Source organism: Cupressus sempervirens, chromosome 9 (assembly GCF_028749045.1).
Source record: "Cupressus sempervirens isolate cs-2001-9-10 chromosome 9, ASM2874904v1, whole genome shotgun sequence".
NCBI classification, from domain to species: Eukaryota; Viridiplantae; Streptophyta; class Pinopsida; order Cupressales; family Cupressaceae; genus Cupressus; species Cupressus sempervirens.
Genome location: NC_143126.1, coordinates 166,692,998 through 166,703,254, shown reverse-complemented (window position 1 = coordinate 166,703,254; position 10,257 = coordinate 166,692,998). Strand labels below are relative to the sequence as shown.

Below are 10,257 nucleotides of genomic sequence, written 5' to 3'. Positions count from 1 at the left end.
ATTTGAGAAACCCATTTCTTGACCATGTCAATGGTTGGCCAGAAGAAGAAAAAGCGTCCAACCAAAGTATTATTCATGGAGATAACAATACGATCAACCACTACATTAGGGACCTTGACAATTGTTCCCTCCTTAGTTTGTGTGCACAATATTTTAGGACCACGTCAAGTTCCACCTCCTTTTGATAGTTGCCCGCAAGGATTTTCTTCCAGCCTTTAGTCAAAACACTTCTTTAAGTCTTTGCCTAATCTCCCTTATCAATAACTACACTCGAGATGACACTACCCACCTTGGCTACATTCCTAATGCCTCCATCCTGTGTTATACCCCATTTAGCCACCCCTTATCAATGAGTTCATAGGATCCCTTAGTCAAGGGATTTATAGTTGGCGGTGGGGGCTTACCAACAACAATTTCCCGGCCATTAGATTTGTTCACTGTAAAAGTTTAGGGGTTTTAAAAATATTATATCGCAAGAAAAAATATTCACAATAAATGCACGACTTTTCTTTATTTGAAGTAATGTAAGAATTTATTTATAAATGTAAATATATTTTCATTGAATCATTAATTTGAATTACAAAGACATAAAACAAAGCAAAGATCAATTTCCATGTACTACATATATATAAAGCAAAATAAAATGATAAACAAGTACATACTTTCACTTATACAAATGTAAATTTTGTAAACATGACTTGAATTGACATACAACCTTCTATGGTAAGAATTGTTGAATCTATGTACTCCAATTGTTATTTACCAAGATAATGCAACACACATCATGGTACAATTTATTGTAATAGTTTTTTTTGTTGAGGCATTATAGTAAACACCATTCTAGTACAATTTATTCCAATAATTTTTTGACAAAGGCATTGTCACAACCATCACTCTAGTACTAGATATTGTGTCTATAGAATAACATCATTTTGGTACAATTTATCCTAAATTATTTTTGTGAAGTAACAAGAATCACCCTAGTACGATTTATTCCAGTGTTTTTTTATGAAAATCATCCTAATTCAATATATCCCAATAAATTTTTAACAAACAAATTTAGAAAAATCTATTTTATTTTTTTAACAAATTGCAAGAACCACCATTCTAATATTGTGCATTGTTTGTACAAATTTGAGGCTCCTCAATAGATAATAATATAATGACTTTAGCAACTTTTATTGTTATTGCTATTTTAATCTTTATAAACACTTCCCTTGTGAACTTTGGGGAACTTGTGTCCTCTTCAACTTTTTGCGAATATATGCACGTCTTATAATTATTAGAACCATATGGAACTATTCATAATAATATGTCACTTCGGGGAGTGACCTTGTATCCTCCTAGTTCATTTCTTCCTTTCTTTTTTGTGAGGAGGAGGTCGGGTGGGGGGCAAGGAGTGGAGTTCCTCAAATTTAATTGGAAAATGTCTATGTAGTTAGCATAATATGTGATGGATGACCACCAAAATAAATGATGACAAAAAACAATGGTTAAAAATATAAAAGACAAAATGTAACCCCTCCAATGATACATTGAGATTCTTAACAAGAAGAGTGTCACATTATTGCACATTATTTGGTTGACATATTATGACAACTAACCATGCATAAAATGTGGATAAATGAAGTCCTATGTTCTTACAAAATGTTATTGGAATTAATTATAACTTAGAGGAAGTAATTGATATTGAGACAAACCACATTTAATATCTATGAGATTAAATGTTAAATAGCCTAAGAGATTGGTAAAAGTCTCACATCATAATATGAAATGGATGTCATGTGGAGGCAAATGGCTAAACAAAGTTGGGAAAATCAAAGAAAGATAAAATATGGTCCCTCAAACCATATATTGACAATGTACATTGCAACAATGTCATAAGCCTGCTTACTACTTGGTGGACATTATGTAACAACTAACCAAGCATAAAATGGGGAGGGTACAAGAACTATGTTCTTAGAAAATATGAATTATAACTATTAGGAATTCATCGTTATTAACAACAAATACAAGTAGCACAAAGAGAAAGCCAATGAAGAGTAGGGCTTGAATGTGGGTTTTGAATATAGGTGAGTCAAATATGGACAATATAAACACGGCTATGCAGTCGTGAATTCAGCCATTCATACAAAGAAAACATTTAGTCATTTCTAAATACCAAATTCTTAATTAAATAACCACTACCATGTAAATGGTCTTTTTTCTTCTACACATACAAAGCATATACAAGAAAAACAAAAGAAAGACTTTTTCTTGTAGATGCATACAATGTAAACAAAAGAAAGTTTTTTTTTCTTGTACATGCATACAAAGCATATAATGTGTCCTTCACGGCATGACCACACATTCCCATACAATGTGTCCTTCAGTGCTCATTTTTTAAAATGTGAGAGGAAGGAGAAATGATAGGAGAATGTGGAGGGACGAATACAAAAACTGTCAAAGTGGCAGGAAAGACAAGACTGGTTTAATGGAGAAAGCATCTGAGAACTGTCTGTCCTCTTCCGACAAATCCCTTGGAAACAATGCCCGCCTTCTATACAACTCTCTTAATTCAATGCCCCTTCTCGTGAACAAATTTCACAAAGAAACCCCACAAATACCTGAATTTCTATTTTGTTACCTCAGATTGATTAATTGCTTTCTCTCTCTCTCTTTGTTGGCCTTCTCATTGTCTGTGCTTGCAGAGAGTACTGATAGCGGAGCTGATTACCGAGTTTTGACTGCCTTGCCTCATGTGATGTCATGTGAATCATTATTGATGCTAAAAAAATCGACATTGTTCGAGGAACTGTGTAAGGAATGATGAGATCTTAAAGACGATCATAATAAAATTCTAGATGGGTTTATTTTTGGCAGGGAAGGGATTCGAAAGGTGGTGTGAAAAGGTAGTAGGGACTTTCTGACATGGTGATAAAATAAGATCTTTGGTCCGTGACACCCCCAAAAAAGAGCTGGTTTTCAGAGGACTTCTGCAAATGTAAAATGCTAGGCTGATAGGGAATATGGCCTAGTTTTTTGTTCTTCTTCAGGTTTATATTGACTAGAGCTCAGTAAAAAAGAGGGGGGGAGAAAGAAAAATGGGTTTGTTGATGCAGAGAAGGATGAAGAGGAGGCATTTGATCATGTTTAATTTCAAGCCAAGGATGAGCAGTTTCAGAGCTTTCTACTGTATTGGTGCATTGCTGTTCTCAACATTATTGTTCCTGGCTTGTTATGGTGGATCCTCTTCTTTCATTGGTGAGTTTATTGACTGATTAGCCTCTCATCATGAAGACGAATCAGCAAGATGAGTTTTCAGTAGACTGAATTTGTAGACTTGCAATAGGTTGTTTTGTGTATTTGCAAGAAAATGTATTAAAGATAGGAGGTTTCCATAATCTATAATTATGCAGTAAGTTTCTGGGATTGACTGTGTAACTTCATTTTTAGCATCAACGTTTCCCATCATACTCCACGATCCATCATCAGGATAAAAGAGTTCAAAGAAACAGAAAATATATATCACAATCCACAATGCATAATGAACAAGAACAATGTAGAGATAGAAATAATTTGGGCACTGAGAGGATTAATAGCTTCTGCAGTTACATATCTTCTACATCCATACAACATAGACCTAATGAATAGCTTCACAATGTAACTTTGGAAATTTCTGCAAAACATCAGCTCAGAATATATAACTGAACATTGAAAACAATTGAGTAGAAAACAAACGGGTCATTTATGAAGATTTTAGATCCCAATTGCTCCGTGGGAGATTTATGAGAAAAAAATGTGTCAAATGCCGGCTTTGTCTTCCTTATGGCTAAAGGGTTTGTCTGCTGATGAAGAATTTTAATTTGTGGCAATGGGTACTACCTAGGATAAACTAATTTGCTTTCCTTTCATGCGTGTAGTCTGATATTGGACTACAAGTTTGCCATTCAAATTCATGAAGTTGCCACTTTTTATAATGATCAAGATGATTTCTTCTAGATTAGATTATCTTTCTTTGTTTTCAGTCCACCAAAAAAACTGATTTACATAGCCAAAACATTATCTTGTAAGAAAAAGCAAATTTCCACAATTTATAGATAATGTTTGAATGTTTCTGGAATCAATTGTGTTCCTGTTTTTTTTCATCACACTTTATGAGATCCGTCATCCAGATGAATGATAGAAAACAAAAGGAAGATACTTTTGTTTCCTATCATTCATCCAGATGATTGATGGATCTCAGAGAGTGTGATCTGAAATGTTTATGCAAAAAACAGGAACACAATTGAATAACTCAGGTTACCTTTTCCTGTTATACTTGAATTGGTTTGATTGAATCCAAACTCATAATTAACATTATTGTCAGAATCGTTATGATGTATATTCAATGATGTAAGGCCACCAACTTACTGAAATCTATGATAAAAGCTTATGTTAATGCTCTTTCAATATCAGAACTGCTGAACAATATGGGTTCAATGAATATGGCATTTCTATTTATGCGTATGCAAGTAGAGGCTTAAACACAACATCAATCCCAGGAAATGTTTCTAATATATCATGGCTGATCACAGAACTCCCAGTTGCAGACCATGATGGACTCTACAAAGGAGTAGCTTTCAGGGATTTTCAGGTAATTCAATAGCCCTTTTCACTTGTAATTTATGTTACCATATTGTGTAGATTATATTCTTGATGATGGATCACTGAGTGATCCAAAATGTCGATGATAAGAAAACTTACACAACCGAATCCAGAAATAAAACTGACTGTAATTGGCATTGTTTAACAATCTAAAGATCTAATCCAGAAATAAAACTGACTGTAATGGGCATTGTCTTGTTGCAGCAAAACTACAGAATTGGGGGAAGAAGATTTCTGAGTGGACCAGGGTCATCTCCACCTCGTTGCATCTCCAAATGTGGAAGGTGCACACCATGCAAGCCTGTTCATGTGCCCGTACCACCAGGAACACCTTCAACGGCAGAATACTATCCAGAGGCCTGGAGATGCAAATGTGGTAACAAATTATACATGCCCTGATTTCACAAATTACTGCCCACATTAAAATAATGATATATATCATTCATGCAATATACAAGTACTATTACTAATACTCCATGATGGGCATATATACAATATATATATACAAAAGGAATCAGTACCACTGCTCGTCTTGTGGGGCTCGATAAGGATATACACGCAGGGCCTCCACATGGTACTATGCCTAGCACCTTGTCTTATACCGAGCCTATGGATTGAGTATGCCTGTAAATCTCTTTTAGTTTTACAAATTCTTTGGTTCTCCAGAGAAAAAGGACAAAATGCACTGTGTACTGAATGATAAGGCCTGCTTTTACAGAGTCCTCTTTTACAAAATTTGGATTGATCAATCAGTTCATTGTGCAGAAAATATATGGGAACCACCGTACTGTTAAGACTTTAATCTTGACCTTCAGTTGAAGGTAATTAATGGGAATCCCACTATAATTTGCTTGTTTTGAATCGGAAGCGAGGCTGGCAAAGGGTGAACAGTTTCAGGCAGCTGTACTTGTTAATGTTTTCTGTCATATGTACAGTTGGAAAATTTTGTCCCTCATAGATTACTGAACTGATGTCTTGTCTGATTGTTTTCTGGGATTTTCCCAAAGCCATATGGGATCATATGTATCATTATCATTGGAGAATCCTATGTGATTTTCTGCAATGGAGTTCAAGTGGGTTTGAAAAGAAATAAAAATAATTTTAAAGATGATCATAGATAAGAGTGTTGAAGGATCAAAAGGCATAACATTAATTAGTCCAATCTTGATCAATAAATCTGTTATTTTAAAAAAATTGAATGGAAAATATATATGATTGAATTTATTAAAAATGATTTATGTCTATCGGTGAAGTTGAATGGCTTTTAAAGAGCTCACAAGGATCAAGTCTTGTTGAGTGTAAGTCTCAGACATTAAAAAAAAAATGATTCTCAAAAGAATTATTTCTCTAGTGATATGATCATTATTAAATATAATTTACCAATAAATTATTGAAATATTTGCAACTGTTATTTTGTAAAAGTTTTAATTTTTTTATTGATATAAATATATACTTCAAATCTTAATATTGTACAAGTGCCACTAGTGGTGCATATTTGCTTATAGTTTTAATAGTAATAGAAAATAAATTTTATAATATTATTGTAATACTATGTTTTTATATAGGTTTTAATATTAATAGAAAAAAATTTAAAAAATTAATTTTATAGTTTTGTTATAATACTATATTTTTATATTTTTATATAGTAACTAAAAATAATTCTAATTTTATGATGGATACATATAAAAATTCTAACACAGTAAATAGATACTAGCTGAGTAAAAATAAGTATTTATAAAAAATAAATTATGTGTTTGATTTCTACAAAAATAATATTGATATAATTAGGAAGGAATGTTAGTAATATGTTTTTCAATTGTTTCAAATTTTATATAGATAATTTTTTAATATATATTTTTAAAAATATATCTCTAGGTTTTTGTATTATTGCACAATTACTTAATTAGTTCAAAATGTATCTACAATCACAAATAATGATTTTTGAATAATTCAATTTTTTCTAAAGTTTATTTATTCATTTACAAATTTAATATTTCATACAAATTATATGATTGGGTGAATTTATTTTGTGTTATAGGAGCCCTTTTTTCGAAGGGTCTCCATAATTCAATATTTCAGATTCAAGGTTAATGCAAATTTTAGTTTCTCTATTAATGTTAATAAAGATTATTTTATGAGTATATATTAGTGAAATAGTACATATGAGCTTGTAGTTAACCAATGAGGTAATGTGAATATAATGATTTTTTACAGTATTCTATTTATTCATTTATAATTATACTTAAGAATTTATGAATTATATTTTTTTTCCTACTTTTCACAATAATTTTTCTAATTGCATGTACAAAGAAATATACTTTTTCTAATTGCATGTAGTCTTAAACTTATTTAGATATAAAAAGGAGAAAAGAGAATGGAAAGTTCTAGGTTAGAGATGTTGAAGCAAACATCCAATATCTTTATTTACCAACATTGAATAACTTCCACATGATAAGAGAGAAGCAACGATGCAAAAAAAGTTATTTTACCAAGACGGAAAAAAAAGTTATTTTACCAAGATGGAAAAAAATGTATTTCTTATAAAGGTAAGGTAAGATATATGATTGCAATTAGAAATCATATGCAATTATAATCCCATGCAATGAGACAACAAAGGTATTAATTTAGCAACAGAAAGTAATTCTCATGTGATGAGGTCATGTGACAACTAACCAAATAGACATCTAGGACCTAAGTAAAATTAACTCATGTGAATAAGCTCCTATTAGAAACTAGAAAAAAACACTCGGCATTAGTCCTTACTAGGTCCAAAACCTTATAGAGGATAGGTCTTGATAGAAAGATTTGATGAGGTACCCATTTGCTGACAAGAACAAAATCCCTCTCTTGAAAAGTGGAATTCACCAGTCAAAGATGAGGGTTGGTTCAAAATGATGTAGGCTAAGTTAATGGTAACTGTTGGTCTAATTTTTACATAGTAACTTTTCTTAAAATCATGATATAAAAATCAGATGTGAGTTCTTTTGTTTGATCCTAGGGTTTCAGGTTTTGGGTCTTGTATTTTGATATCCTTTAAAATTTGTATAAAACCCTAGGTCTTGCCCTTTTAAAATTATCTTGGCACGATTTCTTTTAAAAAAAGGGGGTCAAATATTATTTTACCGCTTGCTTCGAAATCATTATTGAGTCCTTTTTGAAAAGGTCTTGCCCTGCCATTGGATCTTGTTTAGATCCACGAATGTCGCATGCTTGCTATAAAAAGGTGCGAGGCTGTTTACTATAGCGATGTAGCGACCATCGAAAAACTATGTTTTGGTGTTGAAAAATGAGCTCCGGCACTAGAGAAGTGTATTAATTTGAAAACTTTATGGTCACGTGCTCTGCCCCAGGGTTTTCAGTATTAGAAAGGACGCACAATGAGCAATTCGCAAGTGCCATCACCGTGACCCAAGTTTTTTCGGTGAATTGCTATATTGCGACTGGAAAATCTATGCACCCTGCCGGTAGTGACATAGCAAGTGCCCAGAATATAAAGAAAGCGACAACCTGTTTAAAGATTAATGTGACCATAGAATTCCCATGCAGTTTCATAAACGTGTACGACTACCTTCTCTAACAGTAGTGTTAATTGGTGAAATTTCAATCAAATGTGTCATATGTTTTCTATCACCAGAATTCTTAATCCGCCGGAGCTCACTACATCATGACCGGGAAAGTCATCAACTTTTCGGTAGTGACATAGCAACTGCCCAGATATTGGAAAAGAAAGTGCTCTTTTAAAATGGGCAGTGATTTTGAGGATCCCGAGGAAGATATCTTACAAACTATGCCTTTATTTCTGTGACAGTCATGTCAATCATGGTTATTCTATTTTTAATTTTCTTGATGCTAATTTTTGATGGGTTACCGGAGCTCGCTATGTCGCTACCGAAAAGTAAGTGACTTTCGCTGGTAGCGATGTAGCGACCCACTTGAAAAATAACAAACACGACAAAGCCAAAGAGGTATGATGTCACTAGGAGATTAAGATAATATATATATACGCCAGCATGTTAAGCCAGCTCACTGTCAGTAGCAACCTGGACCCACGCCCCATGTGTAAAACATGTAAAGGATTCTGATCATCAGATTGAGCATGCATCAACGATACTCGCTATCTCGCTATGGAAAGATGTGTGAAGTTTATGCATAGCGAGGTAGCGAGTTGATGAAACGTGTCCCTAGTCATTAGTGGGCCCAAACTGAAACACTATCATTGAAGGAAAGGTACAGATGGAAGCATTTTATTGGCTTGATTACCAGCATGTTAAGAAGAAAGGTGAGTCAGCCCAGTTTTCATTCCTGGATCATAGGATTTTTTGAGGATCAACAACACAAATTCAAAAGGAAATATGATGCCACTCTATTTTTCAATTCTGTGCATTTATGATGAATGAAAGCTTCATGTGTGAGAAAAATAAAGTATAATATAGGAGATTTTGTCATTTCTAGTCTCACGCAAAAAAAAGATTTCACGTTTTCTGAGCAGAAGAGCCTACTGATGATATTGTGCTAAGCCAACAAAGACGTGAAGCAATCCTCCCTGTTCGTGAGCTATTGAAGAGGTTTAGAGAAGAACAAGTTTGGAAAATCAAGTAAGTACTCATATTATAACCTTTGTAGCATTCCAGTTCCCATGAATTATAGTCAAGATGCCTCCTAAGAAAGCATTTTCTAGGCAAGTAAATTATATGGATAGGAATGTTCATGACAATTTGCTAGAATTACTCCCAGAGTCCACCACCAAACCTGCACAAGTTAAGAAGTTAATTTCCTTAAACCCTAGGCTTAAGATTGCTAATGGCCTGTATGACAAAGGGAACTGGGTTAGGGATGCAACAACTATGCAAACTAGTCTTGTTTTGTTCAAAAAATGGTTTTTAGAAAGGAATTTGTTTGTCCCTCATGCTAATGTCTGAAATTTTGATTTGGGAAAACTAGTAGTTCCAAGTGATTTCATGGATTATGATTTGCTTGAAGCCATCACCAAGAATTATGACCAAGCTATTAGAGTGGTGAGAAGAACTGATGGTGTGCCTCTAATCTCAATTAGTCCTGAGGAAATTAGAGAGGTTTTTCACCTAGAGCCATTGTTAGATTATCATGTGCCAATCTGTCAGAACTAGAGAATGAATACAAGGCAAAGAAGGATGTGATTAGGGGAGGTGCACTGAGGGCACACATTAGCACAATAGGAACTTTTCCAGTAATCATTGCAGCCTTAAGGGAACCTTTTAAGAAGAGTATTTTTACTTCCCAAGCTGTAGAGATATACAGGACCCTGTGTCATGTTTTTGGTGAAGATGAGCAAGATTTCATGCCCATTGGCCTTATGTATATGATGGTTCAAATTGCCTCTTTTGGTGTAGATATTATTTTTTATTTTGCTTCCTTTTTAGCTGAAGAAATCCATGTTGGTTTGGTTGGAATTTCCAAAGGAAAAGTGGAGAAGACCTTTGGGCACAATTCTCTGTTTATGCACATGTTCTTGTTTAAAGGGGTGGCATATTTTGGTAAAGAGATGGAATTGAATAGAGAGGAGAATGGGGAAGCACTGCCAGTCCAATTATGGAGTGCAGATATGACATGGGATGCTAATAATGCTAGTTTTGTCAAATTTGATAGGTATTT

General features: G+C 33.7%; 1 protein-coding gene across 1 annotated transcript; it reads left to right on the top strand.

Moving 5' to 3' along the window:
* The first annotated feature begins 2,384 nt into the window (after positions 1 to 2,384).
* On the top strand, positions 2,385 to 5,747 carry LOC149538027 (uncharacterized). The gene is made up of 3 exons (XM_089799424.1): positions 2,385 to 3,243; positions 4,557 to 4,615; positions 4,831 to 5,747. Exons 1-3 carry the CDS (start codon positions 3,084 to 3,086, stop codon positions 5,023 to 5,025), a joined length of 414 nt encoding a protein of 137 aa, XP_089655550.1. The 5' UTR covers positions 2,385 to 3,083; the 3' UTR covers positions 5,026 to 5,747.
* Positions 5,748 to 10,257: the final 4,510 nt, after the last annotated feature.